The sequence below is a fragment of the Periplaneta americana genome, chromosome 1, assembly GCF_040183065.1.
Source record: "Periplaneta americana isolate PAMFEO1 chromosome 1, P.americana_PAMFEO1_priV1, whole genome shotgun sequence".
Classification (NCBI taxonomy): Eukaryota; Metazoa; Arthropoda; class Insecta; order Blattodea; family Blattidae; genus Periplaneta; species Periplaneta americana.
The window spans coordinates 65,685,735-65,706,665 of record NC_091117.1 but is presented as its reverse complement, the minus strand read 5'-3'; the positions used below and the strand labels follow the sequence as shown (position 1 = coordinate 65,706,665).

The following is a 20,931-nucleotide window of genomic DNA, read 5'->3' as shown; positions in this document are numbered from 1 at the left end:
TTACTGACCTAAGCGTTACTCGGCGCAGAGACTACAACGTGTTCATAATATGTGCGTCCGTTTCGTCTGCAATATTCGCCGGGCTGATCACGTAACACCATCCCTCGAAATATTGTCCTGGCTCCGTCTAGAAGATCGTAGGAAAATCCACTGTCTTTCCCTTCTCTTTCACATATTGCATTTCTCCACTTCTGTCTATCTTGCGTCTCGTTTTCAAAATTTATCCACCCATCATAACCTAGACACACGATCACAACACTCCTCAATATTATCCATTCCCTCCCACCGAACATCCTCATATTCATCTTCTTTCACTGTGGCTGTTCCTCGACTTTGGAATTCCCTACCGAGTAATGTCAGGGACTGTCAGACATCAAATCAATTTAAGAATAGGCTAACGAGATATTTTTCTAACAATTATTGTCAACAATAATACCTGTTTCAGGTTTCTCAATGTTTAATGGTTATATATCTCACAGATAAATATCTAAATTATCTCATTATTATTATTATTACCAGGGAACGGATTTATATGGACTAAAAATATATGAAATATGTAAATATATATGTAGTTATTTTTACCAAAATATGGAATTAAATATGGATTTTTACCAAAATATGGAATTAAATATGGACTTAAAATTATAAAAAAATGACTATGTACGTTAAATATTGGTACATTTTAATCAAACTAAACAAAAAATATAATGGACGTACCTTATCTTCCAATGTAGTTTCAACAAAACACAATTTTTATTGTCTGTTACCATAACAATAGGTTACAAACATTTCTTTCAAGTGCTGAAAAGTGAATCTTCTTCTATTGTCTCTGAGGATAGATTTATACTGACTAAAAGAGCGTTCGACGTCACAAGAAGTAACTGGTACATAATTCAATTTCACAATGTCTGCTGGGGATAAGTCCAAGTTAATCTTCACTGTTGATTCACCACTCATCACAGCAACAACCTTTTGTAGTTCTTCATATCCAGGGTTTTTTGAAAGTACAGTGTCCACCTTAGCTCTTACTGCATCTGCAACTTTACCTCTACCACGATTCAGTTGTTCCACAGTACTATTTATAATTTCAAAACTTTCAGATAGTGAAAGGTGCCTATTTTGGAGACTTTTGAGCGTTTTTATGATGCATGAAAATGTATGCTGAATGTGAGCTAAGTCATTCTTCACACTTATGTCACAGGTAACTGTTTTCGCAGTATCAATTGAGACTGCATCTTCAGAGTCCAATGCAAGGAGAACATTGTTAATAGAGTCTATATGTTCGGCATAATATTCAACTGCTTCTAGCCATGTACCCCATCTAGTTAAAATTGGCTTTGGTGGCAATGGAATTTCAGGGTACATTTCTTTCAACACGTTAACTCTACTGGGAGCTTTGAGAAATACTTTTTTCACTGATGAAATCAACAAATCTACTTTAGGGAAATTGTCTCTGACCACTTCTGCCACACGATGAAATGCATGCGCCACACAAGTAAAATGAGTCAATTTAGGATATACAACAGATAATGCTTGTCCAGCTTTGACCATATAAGGGGCAGCATCGCTAATAAAGAATAACACATTATCGTACATAATACCCTTTGGCCACAGGATACCCATAGCTTCGTTGAACAGTTTAACTATAGTTTTGTTATTGCACTTTTCTAGAACATCACAATGTAAAAGAATTCGTTCAGAATATTGTTCACTTAACAAACCGATAACTACATTACCAACAAGTCTACCTTCTTTGTCGGGAGTCTCATCAATGGAAACCGAAATTGAACTATCTTTAATTTCATCTCTTATCTTCTGTATTGTCTCATCGTAGATGGATGGAGCATACGTCTTCCTAAGTGTTGACTCATCCGGGATTGTATGTTGAGTATATTTTTCAAGGAATTCCCTGAAGACCTTATTCTTTAGTTTGTAGAGAGGAATATCAGCAGAGATGAGAGAACGGCACAGGTCGATGTTAAACTCAGATCTTACATTCGATGTTGTTGGTTGTGTTAAAAACAATTGTCTCTGCTTGGAATTTAGTTGTTTGTTGGCCTGATGTTTACTAGTTGTAATGTGTTGTTGCACCAGGAACTTTTGTGTAGATGATACTGCACACTGACACAAATTACAAAATAATATTTTATTGTCAGTTGATAAACCATCTTCTTTAAATTCTGAAATGTAACTTGTTAGTTTTGATTTTAAATTGACTGAATGACGTACTTTTGGCATATTTACCGTCTTTATAGTATGATTTACAAAACTGAACCTATGTGTACTCTGACTGGCATTTAACTGTTGAGCTGCACAACTGAAGTCTGTTAAAAATTTTAAATTAAATTAATACAGTTTTGTAACTTACTTTCCCATTGTTGATAGGACTGCTAATTTTCAAATAACTCTGATGTTAAAGGGATTACTGAACATGTGTTTAAATCTCTATTGTTGAAATGTATTTTTAAAAGTTAATGGAATTTTGTTTTGTTTTATTGTTAAACCTAATATAATATGGACTGTTTTATATGAAATATGGAAAATATATGGAAATTAACGAAAATATGTACTAAACTCTAAAATATGGAAAAATATGGAAAATAAAAGTAGGATTTTTCAACCCTACACATTGTGAAACATAAAGATAATGCAAAATATAAATTATATTAGCTTTATAAGTAAATATGTATTTACATATAAATCCTTTCCCTGATTATTACTATTATTATTATTACCCTACTATTATTATTATTATTAGTATCATTATTATTATTATTATTATTATTATTATTTCTTACCAGTGTTTATTACTGTCACACTAACATTAGTTATCCAATTTTCATTATTTACTTTCATGTTGTTTTATGATCTAGATATTAATGTAATAACTATGTAAGCAAATGTATTTAATTAGAATTAGAGTCTGGCTGGGCGGAAGAGAAGGCCTACTGGCCTTAGCTCTGCCAGATTAAATAAATAAATTAAATTATTATATTTTACCAGTTTTGTGAAAAAAGTGTCATCTTTTTTTTATTTTTGTATAGAGGTCATTTAATATTACAGAATCACTGTACATCACTAATTTTCTTACATACCTAAAAAATCACTATGAAATAGACATACATTCAGACCTGAATTATTATCCCGAGTTATCTCGTGCACCTTGATTCCATCACTGATAGTTGTCCCACTTTGATTTTCTCCTGAACTAATTACCAAATTATGTTTTTTTTATGGATTAATTTATGATGTACAATGCCAATGCTGTTTTCAAGGTGTTAAAGGTTGCTTATCGTGTGATAGACTCGAAAGCAGGGTTTTACGCACAGTGACACATTGCATTCCGGATAGTAGCATCTGCTCATATGTCGAATTTGATCGAATTATTTTCAGCATTCTGTGAACACTTATTAGCATGCCGAATCGTCTCCTCGAATATAATGTTGACGAGGTCATTATCAAAGAATAATTTAAAAAATTGAGAATTATCGTTATCAGAAACAATGTTAAAATTTCAGGGAATGGGGACCTCGGAGGTGCAGAAGAAGTGGTGCCAGATGTCTTCTATTCAAACCACTGTCGAAAAGACGCGACATCAACTGATCTGAATCTGTATGTTGGTCTATAATTTCGTCTTCTGATACCGATGTTTCATTTCCTAAATTTCTACAGGAATATTTTCCTGATCAAAAGTTTCGGAATCACTAACTTGATCCAGATTTACACAAAACAGCACAACAAAACACTAAACACAAACAGAAACCGGCAAAACTAACTAGCATCTACTCACTACTGTGTGTGAATGCTATATGAGCATAGAATTCCACTCGCAAGGAAGAAGTGCAAAACACACAACCAGATGTAGCCATCTAGTAAGGAAAATGTTAATGGAAGGATGGAAACGTATATATTCGGGATAATAATCCTTAGCAGCGAAAATGAGACTCAAGCGAGTTAACTCGGGTTAATAAATTTTGACAGAAGTTAGCAACCCGAGTTAACTCGGGTTAATCAGGGAAGTGGTAAAAACAGAACTTTGGTCATATAATGAGACGTAATACATTTTTCGTTGATATATCGGAGAGAAAAATACTTGGCAAGAAAGAAAGAGGAAGATTGGGAAGGAAATATAAGTGAAATAGGCTACATGCTCAGAGTGTAATGAAGATGAAGAATATAAGAAAAAGCAGAAGGAAGAGAAATGTGGTAGAGAGGACAAGATGAAACCTTTAGAATTTATCGATTGCATAATAACCATAACGGTGGAGGGATGGTGGTGATGATGATGATGATGATGATGCAAGCACACAGTACAACGTGTTACTGGATCTTACCGTCTGTTTTCAGGCATAGAATACACGAGAAGACAGGACAAAGGAGCAGAGATATTACATCAATTTCTTGTAAATAACGTAGAATTACTCACACGTGAACAAAATGAATCTATAACAGCACCTATCTTCACCGGTTTTTCTAAAGCAACAAAAAAAATTATGGTTTATTTAACGACGCTCGCAACTGCAGAGGTTACATCAGCGTCGCCGGTAAATTTTGTCCCGCAGGAGTTCTCTTACATGCCAGTAAATCTACTGGCATGAACCTGTCGCATTTAAACACTTAAATGCCATCGACGTCGGCCGGGATCGAACCCGCAACCTCGAGTATAGAAGGCCAGCGCTATACCAACTATACTACCGAGGGCGACTCTAAAGCGATAAATGTAAGGTTATTAGGATAGAGACGTTTTCACAAATTAATGTTCCCACGAATAGACTTGGCATAATTATTCTGAACAAAACAAAAAAAGAAGTTTATAGACATTGCATTTTCACTAAGCCACAACTTCCAAGCTACTGGTAATGAAATCTTGAAATCTGCAAATATCTGCGTCTACTACGAGCGTACAAGACTTAAAACCCTTTGATAATACTCTTAGACAGCTACCATCAGACCTGTCGTCATTTCAGCAATAGGAAAGGTGCCAAAACCTACAACAGAACATCTGGACGCTGTGCGCTCGGAGTAGTAATTCCTGAACCTGCATAAATACATACGAGTAGTACAGGAGAGCATTCTTATCTTACACTATTGAAATACGCATCCCAGAAGCCCAGAATATTCATGTTGTTAGACTGTGTTTTTGTCCCTGCGGTGACTGAAGGCCTACCAGTAGTTTCCAACCTTTTGAGTGTCACTGACCACTTATTCATATTTCATTTTGGCGGATTAGGAGATTTGTACATTTAGATCAGTGGTGGGCAAAATGAACGCAACCCACAAGACAGGATTTAAATGGCAACTACTTACTGTAGGTGGGGTTGCACTCTACAGTGCAGTGACGGATTTACAGACAGTCGCGCCATTACACTCCTACCTACCACGTGTAATTAGAAGAGTTCATTCACGTGATATTTAATTAATCATTTTTCAAAGCAATTTCTTCGAAATTGAGATTTATATCTGTGGATGCTATTTCCAGTTGCGCAAAGAGATGAGTATCGCTTAAATGGGATCTGTGGCTGAATTTTATAAATTTCATTTTAGAAAACAGCTGTTCGCATTGGTAGGTTGATGAATACATACCGCCATTTCCCATAACTATGGTCCTGGAACACAACTATGGTTCAGGATACAACCATTCAAAGATCATTGTAGAAGTAACATAGACCGTTCGTAGATAGCTGCAGTGACTTGAATTCAAACTACAGTACAGCAAGAATATAGATAAACGAGGTACTTCGTTATGGAGTACAAAATTTGAATAGTTGTATCGTGGACAATAGTTATGTTCCAGGACCATAGTTATGGGAAATGACGGTACTCATTATTTTTAAGCAAACTGTCTAAGCAGTTGATATGTAGTACTGGACATCTTTTTAAAAATTTTAACCCCCAGCAGACCTTCACATTCTGCTTTCAAGAGGCTATCATTCTGCAGATCCAGTACCTCTAACTGCAATTCTGGGATAACATTTTCAATTTAAACATGAAAAGGAGTGGCAAAAATATTGAAATCTTTCTCCATCCTTTGAAAATCACTGACTCTGTGTTCTTTGAACTCGTATAACAGGTGATTTATTTTAAGAATGTACATATTTAAGTTCGCGTCCTGAATATTTGTAACTGATCCTAAACATGAGAAATGAAAGAACCGTCTTTCTTGTAAGTGTGATATCTTCTCGATTCATATAATTCTGCGAAAGACATTGTATCACTAATGAAGCTCTGAAGTACAGCAATCCAGTATAATCCGCCACGTAAAGGCGCAGTATTTTCATGAAGTGGGGGAAGGGGAAGTAGGGGATAATTTGATGCTTCACTGATTTCTGACATCACTGCGGCAATGCCGCAGGAATGCCCGCCATTGATTTAGATCCATAAACATGTTCTAGGCCTACTCATTAAATGTTTGCATCATGTAGCGAATTAAGCATCCTTAATGAATTATAGATATTCTTAGTCGCAAGTTTAACTCAACATTAAATTTACGTCTCATCAAGAAGACCAGAGCAGACAATATACACTGGCAAAAGTAAGCTGATTCGAATGACATTTAAGTGTTATATTGAAATTGGAAAACACAAGATTGCCTCGAGAGATTTCTAGTGTTCGCTTTTAAAGGGATATTCGCAACTGATTTTTGGTAGGATGCACCAGTCCCCGTCTAACGCTAAAGTTATATGTAAATAAATCTAAACCTTAACAGAAGTACAACTCAAATACCCAGGTCATACATGCCAAGGAACAATTTCTAACTAGAAAAATATATTTTGCAAAAGTTGGGACTCGAAGCTAGACCTCCTGGTAAGTAGCCAGCGTTGTTAACCACTAAGAGGTTGACTTACATCCGTATCTAATAATAATAATAATAATAATAATAATAATAATAATAATAATAATAATAGCATGACAGTGATAATCGCGATGTCATCTGGATTAGGAATCTTTATAAGAGTAAGGAATCTGTTACACCACCGATGTTTACTTTGAATTCCACGAATAATAGGTGTAATTGCTCTGTTGTCATGTGGGGTATTTGGTTACAGTCACATGTTGGTCAGTGGCAGACGCCAGCTGTGCACATGTGAGTGTGATGCATAGAATAGGCGCCATTAAGCTTGCCAAGTGCCATTTCTTTCCCAAGTTCAACAAGCCAAGGCCAGGGACGCGATGTCGCTCGCGGTTTCAGCATTCTGTAACAGTAATTCCGATGAGAATCCTATTGCCAACTCCGTGTCTGTTATGCAAGGTGCGAGGCAGTGTCGAGCTATTCAAGGAAATCTGGTTAACTAGCGTGTTTATCATCTGCGCGCGTACAGTGTTTTCCTAACTTCATAGGATTGAGGTGGGAGAAAGCTTGGAGTTTGGATTTTATAGAATAGATTTTGGCGTTTTACTCGGTAAGCAGTTGGTTGTCATAATTATGGTTTGAATTTTTGACTACGGATCAATGAGTCTTGTTCGATTCATGCCGGGAACTTGTTTTAACTATCGCTGGTACTGAACAAGTGTACATCTTGTGTTTGTTCTTTTTATTGTAAGCGATGGTTTTGCATCGTGCTGACCATATAGCTAGTGAGTGGCGTTACTTGTGAATTCGTAATGTTGGTTTATGAATTTTAAGTGAAGGAAGAAAGTACGCAGTCCTGAAGATGAACTTCGGAAACAATGATGGAATTCTTCAGTTTCGGTTTCTATGGGAACGTTGTAAGAGTATCAAACGTACGTAAGTAGAAACATATTTCTTTTCCGCTGAAATTATACTTGTAATTCAAGGAAGATATAAGGTCATAATTTCCTAAGACTAACCCTCCAAGTCGACCTGGTTGGCGAGTTGGTATAGCGCTGGCCTTCTATGCCCAAGGTTGCGGGTTCGATCCCGGGCCAGGTCGATGGCATTTAAGTGTGCTTAAATGCGACAGGCTCATGTCAGTAGATTTATTGGCATGTAAAAGAACTCCTGCGGGAAAAAATTCCGGCACATCCGGCGACGCTGATATAACCTCTGCAGTTGCGAGCGTCGTTAAATAAAACATAACATAACTAACCCTCCAATGAATAAAATTGTATCACTCAAATTGAAATGAATAGAAATGTAAATGCATTTGACAAGGTGAGTAATATGAATTAACGTTTCATATCACATAGAAGGCAGAATTCATAAAAAAAAAAGCTGTACACTCGGTGCAATGGATACCTGGAGAATGTAAACAGTAATGCAAGGTCACATGCCCTTTACCTCACAACGTGCTTGGCTCGTAAGGGAAAAGGCTGCGTCTCGTTTACATTCTCCAGCTGTCTGTTACGCTCTCTGTGCAGGGTGTTGTCTCAAGTCGTTCGTAAATTGAAGCCTGGAAATTCCAAATGTGCTAAGTGCCATTTCTGTACGATATTAGTTTTCTCTTTAGGGAAAACACGGGAATTTTACTGGAAGCAAGTAAGGAGATAGGTTTGGAAGTAAATCCCGAAAAGACAAAGTATATGATTATGTCTCGTGACGGGAATATTGTGCGAAATGGAAATATACAAATTGGAAATTGATCTTTTGAAGAGGTGGAGAAGTTCAAATATCATGGAGGAACAGTAACAAATATAAATGATATTTCGGGAGGAAATTAAACACAGAATAAATATGGGAAATGCCTGTTATTATTCGGTTGAGAAACTTTTATCATCCAGTATGTTGTCAAAAATCTGAAAGTTAGAATTTATAAAACAGTTATATTACCGGAACATAAGTTAAGGGTGTTTGAGAATAAGGCGCTTAGGAAAATATTTGGGGCTAAGAGGGATGAAGTTACAGGAGAATGGAGAAAGTTACACAACACAGAACTGCACGCATTGTATTCTTCCCCTGACATAATTAGGAACATTAAATCCAGACGTTTGAGATGGGCAGGGCATGTAGCACGTATGGGCGAATCCATAAATCCATATATAGTGTTAGTTGGGAGGCCAGAGGGGAAAAAGACCTTTGGGGAGGCGGAGACGTAGATGGGAAGATAATATAAAAATGGATTTGAGGGTGGTGGGATGTGATGATAGAGAATGGATTAATCTTGCTCAGGATAGGGACCAATGGCGGGCTTATGTAAGGGCGGCAATGAACCTCCGGGTTCCTTAAAAGCCAGTAAGTAAGTAAGTAAGTATTAGTTTTCTCTACCAACTATAGCTATATACTTAGGCCAATGTATAACTAAAAGAGCTATGGGACAATGTCTCCTAGTGGTTTTTACAGAACTTCAGAGATGGTAAAAGTGATATCTCCACACCACGAGGAAGTGCTAATTGAGCTAAGTGCCGTATGATGGTGTTTCTTTACATTTTCCTTTTTGCAACCGGTTTGTTTGACAGTAATAAACATAAATTTCTTGTACTATATCATAACTTTCCTGCAGGAGACAGGGATTTTGCTTTTGTAGAAAAACGTTGGAATGTATCAAAAGCTGAAGTGGTAGATGATATTAAACTGGCCATAACAACAGCTCGACCGTCCAAACCTTTCCGTATTTTAGACATGGCTGGAAAGAAATTTCTTGATAAAGCTGCTGCAAGAACGAATGAACGTGAGGCCAGCAGCCGGCTGGTCGGTCTAGGTCAGGCCTGCACAAACAGCGCCCAACGAGCGCGCGCGCTCCTTCGGAGCGGGAGAGCGTGTTTACCGCTCGCCGAAACGGAGAGGAAGATGCGTCAGAATGACATAGACTTGCTATAAGTAGAGGAGAGGGAAACGACCACTCAGTTATCTAGTGGAGTGCAGTGTGTAGGCCTATTCTCAGTAAATGTTTCACGTTGCTTACCTATTGCTACAGTACAGTATGGAGGAATCTAAAAGATGGAACATAACATTTAACAATTTACAGCTCGAACTTATTGATCTTCATTGTGACCTAAGGGCTAAAGATCGTTTGAATAATACTACTAGCCTGGTTGAGTTTTACAAGACTAAACATTAACAGTAATATCCACGACTACACAGGCTGGCTGTGAAAATGAAATGATTGCTATGTTTGGCTCAATTTTGTGAGCAACTGTTTTCTATAATATTTAATAAAGGCAGACGTCGAACATCTGCAACTGATGTTTCATTATGATCAGTAGGCTATTGTTCCTTTCAGCTGCCAACAGCATAAAACCTCTTGATGTACTGATAAATAAAAATATAACAAAATGATATTGTACATTTAAGTAGCTATAGAATTTCTAATATTTCTGTAAAATAAATATTTGTTTATTAATTAATAACAGTCAAGATAGTTTTGCAAACACTGAAAAGGAATTCATTTCATAAACAATCGTAATAGTACTTCCTTTCGTGTATATTTTGTACGAGATCACCCCTTCTTCCAGTCTACCCTTATACAGAGCGCAGCTAATATCTGCATTCCGTGGAGTAACGGTTAGCGCGGCTAGCCGCGAAACCAGGTGGCCCGGGTTCGATCGCCGATCGGGGCAAGTTACCTGGTTGAGGATTTTTCCGGGGGTTTCCCTCAACCCAATATGAGCAAATGCTGGGTAACTTTCGGTGTTGCACCCCTGGTCTCATTTCACCGGCATTGTCACCTTCATCTCATTCAGACGCTGGATAACCTAAGCTGTTGAAAAAGCGTCGTAAAATAACCTACTAAAATAAAAAAAAAATCTGCATTCCGCTCATGAGCTGTGAGCTGGCTCGGAGAGCACAAACCTTATGCAGGCCTGGTCTAGGTCCTTCAAGGGCTGTGGCGCCACGGATTATTTATTTAGTATCAATATTGCAACGCAGTTTGTTATATTTTCGAAATAAGACGTCATCATCAATTTAAAAATAAATTTGCTTAAGATGGCGAACTTAGGGAGGCTTACATTATCATCATCATCATCATCATCATCATCATCATCATCGTCGTCGTCGTCGTCATCATCATCATCATATTGTATTACTGTAATAACCCTCGTGCTAACTTGTTATTGGCTAATCGCACATTAATATTAATAATGAATAAACAAATAATAATTAATTATTAGTAAAGTTTCCTACAACTCGATGGATATAGTCTGGAATTCAGTAATTGTATTAAAAATGTGGCTCTACTTTGATTCATTTGAGAACTTCAAGTTTAATACAAGTGAATGTAGCCTTACTTGCTCGAGGTAGATATGTAGTCCACTTCTCCAATCATTGAGCTGAATTCGCAGGAGCACAGGTCAAGCTAAATAGCCATTCTACAGGTCTCTATCGATCGGATCAGCTAATAGTAGGAGAGCGGACATAAAGTTCTCCCTGGGGGAAGGCCCCTTGGAACCTTCCGTCCAGTACCGTGTCCGCTCGTTTTAAGGCCCGGGGATCTTGCTTCTGGGGCGTCGTAAAGAATGGCTTCCGCCTCGTGTCCATCGGACTGTGCAACCCAAGCACAATGCTGTCTCTTTAGTTGCTTTCGGATTCTTTTAAGTAAGTGCTTCCGAACATTTTTTTTTCCTCTCATCCGTCCCCATTAACTCTCGAAGATACGTCATGAATCCCATCACACACACACATGTGAATTAAAAGTTAAATCTCGGACTTCTGTCCCTTGTTGTAGCTGAAGTGTTGGCATTTCTGACTATTAGTTCAGTAAACGGAGATCGATCCCTGCTAGGGAAGTTTCTCTCTTTATAGGAATGGGGTATGAATCCTGAGTCTACTCTTATTTGCTAGTGATACATTTAGGGAGTGACACTTGCATGAAGAAAATTTTCGGCCGGAGCTAAAAATTTCGCTTTTCCCGTCCCCTAAAGAGATTTCAAGTACATTAAACTAGTATGAATTAATTTTAAACTATTTGTAATACGTCGAACTTAAATAAATTGAGTTTAAAGAAATAATGTCTTGGTTACTTCCACTTCAACATTATACTCTAACAGCCTACGAAATAGTGACTCTGTTCCACAGATAAAAATATCTCTATTTAAGAATATTATTTATTATGTGGAGTAACGGTTAGCATGTTGCTTGTCCGTGAAACGACCGGGCCCGGGTTCAAATTCTGGTTGAGGTTTTTTTCCAGGGTTTTCCCTCAACCCATTAAGAGAAAATGCTGCTTAACTTTTGGCGCTGGATCCAGAACTCATTTCGCTGCTATCTCCTTCATCTCGCTCAGACGTTAGATAACTATCACAGTTTATAAAGCGTCGTAAAATAAATAAAACAACACCTGTATACGTGCTATTGTTTTATTCACGAGGCAAGTGTTTATGAGCTCGTTATCGAAACCTCTCCTCAAACTGCTCACATTGTTAGGTCCCTACAGGAGATAGGCAAATGCAAAAAAATAAAAAATAAATAAAATACAAAAAAAATAATAACAATAATGCTTCATTTTTTTCTGGCAGATTGCTAGTGCTGTCCAAATGAACTGTAATGCAAGAACTTATACAAAGAACTAAAGAAGGGAACTACCAAGGCAGCACAAATATCAGGATTTATTATTATTATTATTGTTATTATTATTACTATTATTATTATTATTATTATTATTATTATTATTATTATTATTATGTTTACAATTTAACTTAATTTAACTTAACCCTAGTAACGCCGCACTTCGATTATTGTGACGTTTTGTTAAGTGACCTAAGTTCTGAATTGTCAGTCAAGTTACAGCGAGCTCAGAATATGTGCGTCAGATACGTGTGCAACATCCGACGGTATGATCACATATCACCGTCCTTCGCAAGTCTCTCGTGGCTCCGACTTAAAGAACGTAGAACTTTACACTCTTTGTCTTTACTCTTTCGAATTCTGCACACTTCAACACCAAATTACCTTTCGTCTCGTTTCTCTTATCTATACTCTAACCACGACGTAAATACCAGATCACTTATCTGTGGCACGCTAAGTATACCTCTTCATAGAACATCTTGTTATTCATCATCTTTTACAATATCCACCTCGCGTCAATGGAATTCCTTGTCACAAAGTATTAGGGGCTGCAAGACAATAAACACCTTTAAGAACAGCTTAAAAGATAACCTTATTAGCATTTCACTCCAATCTTACTGATTTAAACTATCACTGACTACATTGTTACTTTTTTCTTTAGACATCATCCTGATTGTGCTGTATTTTAATTGTCTCGTAATAATCTCTTTCTATTATCTAATATTATTTGAAATATATTAACATTCTATGTATTTTAGTTTAATTCTGCTACACAGTTTATTTCAGTGTTTAATTAATAGTTCATAGTATTGTGTTGTTTAATTTGTAAATAACTTTTGTATACATGTAACTCTCATCTAAATCAAATTGTTGGATTCTTTGTAAGTTCATGCATATGTATATACACTTTTTGCTGGTTGAGTGGAAGAGAAGGCCTTACGGTCTTAACTCTGCCAGCTGAAATAAATCATTATTATTATTATTATTATTATTATTATTATTATTATTATTATTATTATTATAATCGACAATACTCTTTCATTTTACAATCAATTTGCAGAATCAATACACTTTAAATTTATGATTGCTTAATTACAATAATTACAACTAGACTATAGATTACAGTAGACCAAATATATTTTTTTTCAGTACTCAATGCTTGACATACTCCATAGCGTTATAGTCTCTCTTGGACTCATGTCTCTCAACAAAAGGGAGCACCCTAAGTCAATTGTGACACTTCCTTAAACTGGCAGTTTTGTCGCGAAAGACGAGTAGAGGACATACGAAATCATGAGTAGCGAAATTCAGTATGTTCGTAATTTATATTCAAATTTCACTCACAGATTAAGGGGTTAGGTACAGCTTAGAGCAGTAAAATTTTGAAAATATTCAATATTTTTTTCCTCCATTACTGTATCTTGTACAATAATGAAAATTAGTATGTGTAAAACACTTTTCTTCTGCTATATGACAAAATATTTTTACGATTAAAAAAAAAAAATACATTTCAGTTTTCAAAATTCAGTTCACTGTGCAGTGATAAAGCGTTTCCCACATAACTCAAAAACTATCCAACATTCTGTGATGAAATATTTTGTGTGTATTTATGCATGTGGGCTATTCCATCTCAAATCGACCGAAATATAGAGAAAATTGACCTTGCAATTTTTAAATACAATGAAACTTTTTCTGTCCTTAGACAACTGTGATACAGTGCTGTGTGCAAAGTTTGAGGTATCAGAACTTCATAGTGTTTAAATTAAAAATATTTTAATTTATCGTATTTTCATAAAATTAGCAACTTTAAACTGTTGTGGCTCCAAAACCCTTTCACCCAATGATCAAAAATCATTGTTTATTTTGATGTTGAGAAATTAAAGTTTATATTGACATGTAAACAGTTTTTCTTACTTTTTATGGAAATGGAGAAATTTAGATTTTTCTTCATTAAGACGCCTTTGCCCACGAAAAAATATTTGTAAAATGTATAGTTAGATTCCGTATTGAAAGTACAAATAAACACATATTTTTTACTGGTGCATCGTTGTTAAGAAAGTATTGGAAATATCAAATGAAGAAAATAAATAGTACGCACGTGAACTAACCAGCTGACTGTGAGGCCGGAGCTAGCCGAGGGATGCAAGCCCAGGAGACATAAACACGTGTTGTTTCGTCTAGTAGCGCATAGCTGGGCTAGCTTTATCACAGGGTTTCATAAACACAGGAGTAAAATGACGCCCAACGTTCGCTTATCTTCATCTCTCGGCCAGTGCGAGCGGTACTGAGCCGTTCAAGTCTAGGCATGTGAAAATAATTTATTTAATACCCTCGAAACTTATAGCCGTGACACTAAGCAAACAATGCCGAATCCCTCTTAATAATGCAAGGTTTTTTCTCAATATTTTTTTATATTTTTACAAATGGGCAAAAAGCCTAAAAGTAAGTAAAATCAGATTATCTCTCTCTCTGTATACAATAAAAATAAGGATTACTTCTTATCATAACCTACTAAATGTCAGCTTCAAAATGAGCTCTCGTTCAGTGTTCTGCAGTAAATGGTTCCAGAGTTCTGAGCGCTGAAATAAGCTTGTTTTTCTAAAATACGCTAAATTTGTCGCTCAACAATACGAAAACCGTTTGACTTTCGATAATATATTTTTGCAAATGCACTCTCCTCAGCACCTTGTATAAATAGGGAGAAAATTAGGGTATAAAAATGCGAGTTTTTTTACTGATCGATTTCATTTGGAATAACCTATGTCATATCTACAATATTATGCAAGATCACTTCTCTACCTTTGATAGATTTTCTGATAAAAAATAAATTCATTTTAAAAAATGGTCAAATATCAGTATTTTCTTCTAACACAAAAAAAATAATATTTATTAGGGATTGTAGTTGAAAGAGCATGATATTGTAAACATGAGTTTCAGCAATAAAATAAAAGAGAAAGAGAAAAAGTTAACAGGTTTATGAGTTATGACGGAAACGCTTCATCACTGCACAGTGAACTGCCACCATTTTGAATTTTTAAAAGAAATTATATATTTTTTTTAACTGTAAAAATATTTTTTAATATAGCAGGACAGTGTTTTACACATACGAATTTTCATTATTGTACACAATACAGTAATGGAGGAAAAAAATGTTGAATATTTCCAAAAATTTTACTGCTGTAAGCTGTATCTAACCCCTTAAACTGGCAGGTTTGTCGCGAAAGATGGGTAGAGGACATACGAAATTATGAGTAGCGAAATTCAGTATGTTCGTAATTTTTGTTTAAATTTCACTCAGAGATTAATATACGAGCTTGCCAATTTAAATTATAAGTGTATGGAAAATGCGTTCATTTGGGCAACCCGAATAGTAACAGAGAGATTTGCAAGCTTTTATGAACGTCATGTATCTAAGTTAAATATGTAGGCCTATATGACATTTCCAAACCTGCGACACATTTTACAAAAGCACCAGAGAATATGTAAGAATAAATAAATTAAGATATTTGACTGTTTCGGACAATGAACAAAAGTAAATAATAAATGCAGTATTTGAATATGAAAAATTACATAACATACGTATGAAAATGTTGAAGGGAGAGTTATAATATTCCGCGGTCTAAGACATAATATGCCTGGATTTCTGTTATGGAATGAGAGCTAATCCGGGTCCTCATGGGGGACGAAATTTTCTCATGAAATTATGTCCACTGTATAGGACCCATATCCTCCCAGCATCACGATGAATTTGGGGAGCTGTGACTGGTAGCGAAATCCGCTTTCGAAACGACTATAATGGCTGGGGTCATCACCGTGTTGACTACACGTTATCACGTACTGCTGGTTGGATGACTGTTAACCTCTTCTTAGGCATGTGGACATGAGATAAGCACTCGGCTGGTCGGGTTTGATCGCACCACGGAAGAGAGATAACATTTCTGAAATGTGATAATGGAATACATGACCATGAAACCAAACAATGATGAGATGCTAGATAGCATGCAATGCATATTTATTTTACTTACAGTACATATACTACCATTAATTTTCAAAATTATCAGTGTTTGTTTAGTTTTGACACCTCGTGATAATTATTCCTTCTTTTACTTTCATAAAGTGTCACTTTGTTGTTAAGGTGATTTATTAAGTGTGTTTTCCTCTGAAATTATTCAAGTCTGCTTCACAGGGAGCTTTACCTGAAAAACTAGACTTGAATAATATAGCCTATACGTTACTGTAGGTACGTTAACAGAAAACCACAATTCCAAGTCACACAGAGTTTGTGTGCACTCGATGTTGGTGTCTTGTCAGCCCACTCGAGTTGTGTGGATATAAGGGGAAAAATTGAGACGGTGTCGCGTGGAGTTCCTGGGTAGCTCAGTTGGTAGAGCGCTGGTACGTTCAATTTTTCCCTTGAAATTATTCATACCTACGTGTATTTACACATATACACTCATATTTACTGGTGTTTACATACAATTTGAAAAATGTAGTTTCTAGCATAAAGCTTTTCAGTAAATAACTCTCATTATAATGACTTAGGCCTAGTTATACGGTCACGGAATAAATCTTGGAATAGTCTAACTATAGAATAACGGTCTTATTATTAATAGTTTTTATACGAGACTTATGCAGAGTTGGGTCAGAAAACGTTACTAATAAACCATACATAAGCGATGGATGTATAAACAGTCTGTAACTATACAATGGGAATTGCTTTCCAGTAGTTATATAGACGAAATCCTTTGTTTAAGCGTTGTATATAGAGAAAATATGACCGCCCCTCTAACAGCTGTTCGTATCGACTGTCATTTTATGATGATGGTTGCCTTGTAACCACAGAAGAACAAACCAAAGAGCACAGAAAAGTTAGAATTGTATTGCTGTAGCTGTACCCTCTGACCAAAATATAGCGTGGTAATCGATCAGGCCCAATTGTATTATCGATACTTAGCGCGGCAGACTAGCGCGCACTATCGGTTGCAATAGAGAACCTTATATAGACCTATTCTATTACCTTTCGTAATGAAGTAATGACGAAAGTATGACTTAGCTGTGTAACAGTTATACTGTTATACACGACGTATGTAGTGATTATTAGTAAGGAATTTACACACGACTTAAAAACGAGCTATTCATTGTGTAAGTATAAGACAGTTAAACGTCTATATAAGAGTTTTTATTAGCAAGACCGTAAATGGAACTCCATGTTGTATGATATAAAGTGCATTAAGAAAAACTTTTTTTTTTAATAATTTTGAACATATTATGACTATTTTGTCTACGGAGTTTATTATAAAGAAATTAATGGATCAAAAGCAATTAGAAATTAAAACTATAAGATAAAAGATATTTGCTCTATCTGTACAGTATATAGGCGTATTGATTCTTTCGTTTATACATTATTTGTATACCTCTGTGTTCGGCTTCATTTTGAGGCCGCCAATAGGTGTGTCTGTTAAATTGTGTCTAATTGGACAACATATTTATTGAAGAGATATTCATTGCCATTACAGTACCGATGAAAAAGTCTGGGAAATATGAAAGTACATTAAAGGAAATGTATTCCAAGGTTCCTTCTTAGCATTTTTGTGGAAAAAAAAAGAATGGAATTAACCACGATGTAGGCCTACTTCAAGGATGTATACAGACATTTGCGTGAGGAGAAACACGAAAGAATTGCAGTAGAAGACCTCGAACTCAGAACCTTCCGAATACTACACTAGCATGCTACCTTGCGGCTAATTTGTTGGATGAAAGAGGCTAATGGATATTCAATCTGACCTACGTAATTACTTAATTATGGATTTTATAATGTTAGTTATTTGTGGAAAAACAAAACCAATATATTAATTACGAAGACATGTTGAAAATACTAAAAAAGTAGTAGAACGTACCTATTACCGACACATTTTTCAAATTGCAAGGAGATTTTGTGTCCGCTGAGGGACAAATACAATGGACTCAGGTTCGACTCCCGGAAAATAAAATGATATTTATCTTGCTCTCATAAAGACAAGATGTGTGTTTCTTGGTTTGTAGTTTCTTCGGTGGAGACCTTGCGCCATACTGAATACATGAGCACAGAGATCGGCTACTAAGGAATGCCTGCTGCTGGATTACAATTGTTACAATAGTGAAGAGGGAACAGGCGAAAGGGCCTAATTCTGAAAATTGAGGATACTGTATTCTGTTCTTTCTTCTTTCTCTGTTTTACCGTTCTTGTTATGCCAGTGATGTCAAAGCAAGCGCATTTTTCTGACCTTGACGTCGTGTGCGGGTATCAAGCGCTAGGTATGGAAAGAGGAAGGATTATGTACGTATATGAATAAGCAGCCTGTTGAATTACGAAAACAGTGGTGTGCAAACTCCAAACGGAACGTGAAATTTTATGTTGTTGTTTTCATATGACTTCTCTCTGTTTTAAATGTATGTATGTATATATATATATATATATATATATATATATATATATATATATATTGTCTGTAAAACAAAAGTACTAACAGCAATTTCTTAATACTGCAGTTGTGTTTTAAATGTTAATAACATAATAAAGAGTAAAGAAGGAATATTCAAATAAATTTTGGCTGTCTGTGAGAAAATTGCTCCAATGTCTGGTATTTTGAAAAGCGTTAAAAGATCTTTGCCTATATCTTGTCTTTTGAATGTATAGGGTAAAGTTGCCTAATGCCGTGATACCCCTAATCCCATGATTCGTTTTTTTCATTGAATATCATGGGATTGGGTATCTTGCTTGAAAGTTCACCGACGTCTCAAAAGTAGCTGAAAGATGCACTCTTTCGAGAAAGATGTCTGGCGCTATGATCGATCGGCAAAGTTTTGACTGACATTCAGTTTAAAAAAAATTATAACGGGATTAGGGGTATCACGGTATTAGGAAACTTTACCCTTTTATGCTTTTATCCATTTTCATTTAATGTCTATGTCATTTATTTGGGGACATAATAAGAAAACTGCTTTGAGACCTTTACAAATTATTCAAAATAGAACTTTAAGAAATTTATTGGGTTTTCATTATTTGACTCCAGTTAAATATCTATATCAATTTTCTTTCGTTCTACCAGTTGAATCAATTATCAAATTAGGTGCTGCTATTTTCATGGACAAAGTTATTAATAATTTAATACATAGTAATATTACATTTCAGTTTAATAAAGATATACATACTTATTTAACAAGACAAAAAGACAATATATATTTTTCTCAGCATAGCTCAGTAACTTATGGAACGAAAGGACTTAACCATTTTTTAACGACAATTTTTAACCAACTTCCTTTAGAATATAGACTTTTACCAAATTGCCGGTGTTTTAAGAATTGTTTAAAAATACGTTTTTGGGAAGATTATTTATTTTAATTCTCAGTTGATTTATTTATTTCATGGTTTCAAACTTTTTGTTCTTTCTGTCCAAAACTTTATGTTATCTTACTGTTGGTCTTATTTTGCTTTCTTTCTTTCATAAATTTTTGTGTTATTGTTTGTTTTCACAGACTGTAGTTTCATGACTTTTTCAATTACATTGTATAACATATGTATGTGTTCTTGTATAGCCCCTACATATGAGTTATACTCGTTAGGGCATACCCAATAAATTAAAAAAAAAATCATAGTAGTACAACTATACTGTACTAAGTGAATGAAACACATCATTTATAAAGAAAGTGATATCCCAAAGAAAGAGATTGAGTAGGACATAATTAGTTGGAATTGATATTGATGGTATCTTTAGCCTTATAAACGTAATCGATAAACTAATCAAAACAATGTTATAGTATAAAGCAAAGTTGCCTAGGTATATGTTTCAATTGTAACTAATATTACATAACAAAACTCTTATCGCATTTTACTTTTAAGGTGATATTGGTGGGCAATTTCCTATCATCAGAATATTAAATTATTTTCTCGAAATGTGCTGAAGCTATAGAGCTGACGTTTTTACAACACATGGGCACATATCTTTTATTTATGATGTAACCGTAGTCGCTTTGTTAATTCATTTCCTTACAAACATTTTCCATGCCAATATTTTCAAAATTTTCAATACACTGTCATCAGTAATACGTATTTACGATATATTAGATTTACGAAAACATTGTTTCAGTACCTGTAAGGTTACTAAATAAACATATCTGAAAATTTCACTTTAATGTAAAAAAAGAAGTTGAGAAAATATTCCTTTTGAATAAAAAGGCAAACTTCTGAAAAATGAGAATTAAAATTGAAACTTACCTTCTTATAATGCACTTATACTTCTCAGACAAATCTAAAAATTAACATGGATACAGTTTTAATAAGTCCTCTTCCTTTTATCCATTGAATCAGCGCTGGCCATCCCTGAATATACTGTAGCTCGACCAAGCGGCATATACTACCTCATTCATCTGTCTCTTTCCTTTCCGCTGTAAAGCGCTCAGGATCTTCTGAGCTCTAAAGCGCTCGCTTGCGCCTATGGGCATCAATTGACATGACTGTGTTATGCCGTCTTACAAATCACTGCGGATTAGGA

At 35.5% G+C, this 20,931-nt stretch overlaps 1 protein-coding gene across 17 annotated transcripts in view; it reads left to right on the top strand.

The window, feature by feature from the left end:
- The window catches only part of RhoGAP19D (Rho GTPase activating protein at 19D), a 554,578-nt gene that overhangs the window by 189,504 nt on the left and 344,143 nt on the right, over nucleotides 1–20,931 (top strand). For 13 of the 17 annotated variants that reach the window (XM_069821482.1, XM_069821567.1, XM_069821559.1 and 10 more), the window contains exon 1: nucleotides 7,654–7,722. The exons of 3 other annotated variants lie outside the window; for them this stretch is intronic. In XM_069821482.1, coding sequence (XP_069677583.1) covers nucleotides 7,669–7,722 — 54 coding nt within the window. In that variant the 5' untranslated portion in view covers nucleotides 7,654–7,668. Of the gene's footprint in view, nucleotides 1–7,574; nucleotides 7,723–20,931 lie in introns of those variants that run through there. One more of the 17 variants, XM_069821576.1, reaches the window with a different exon arrangement.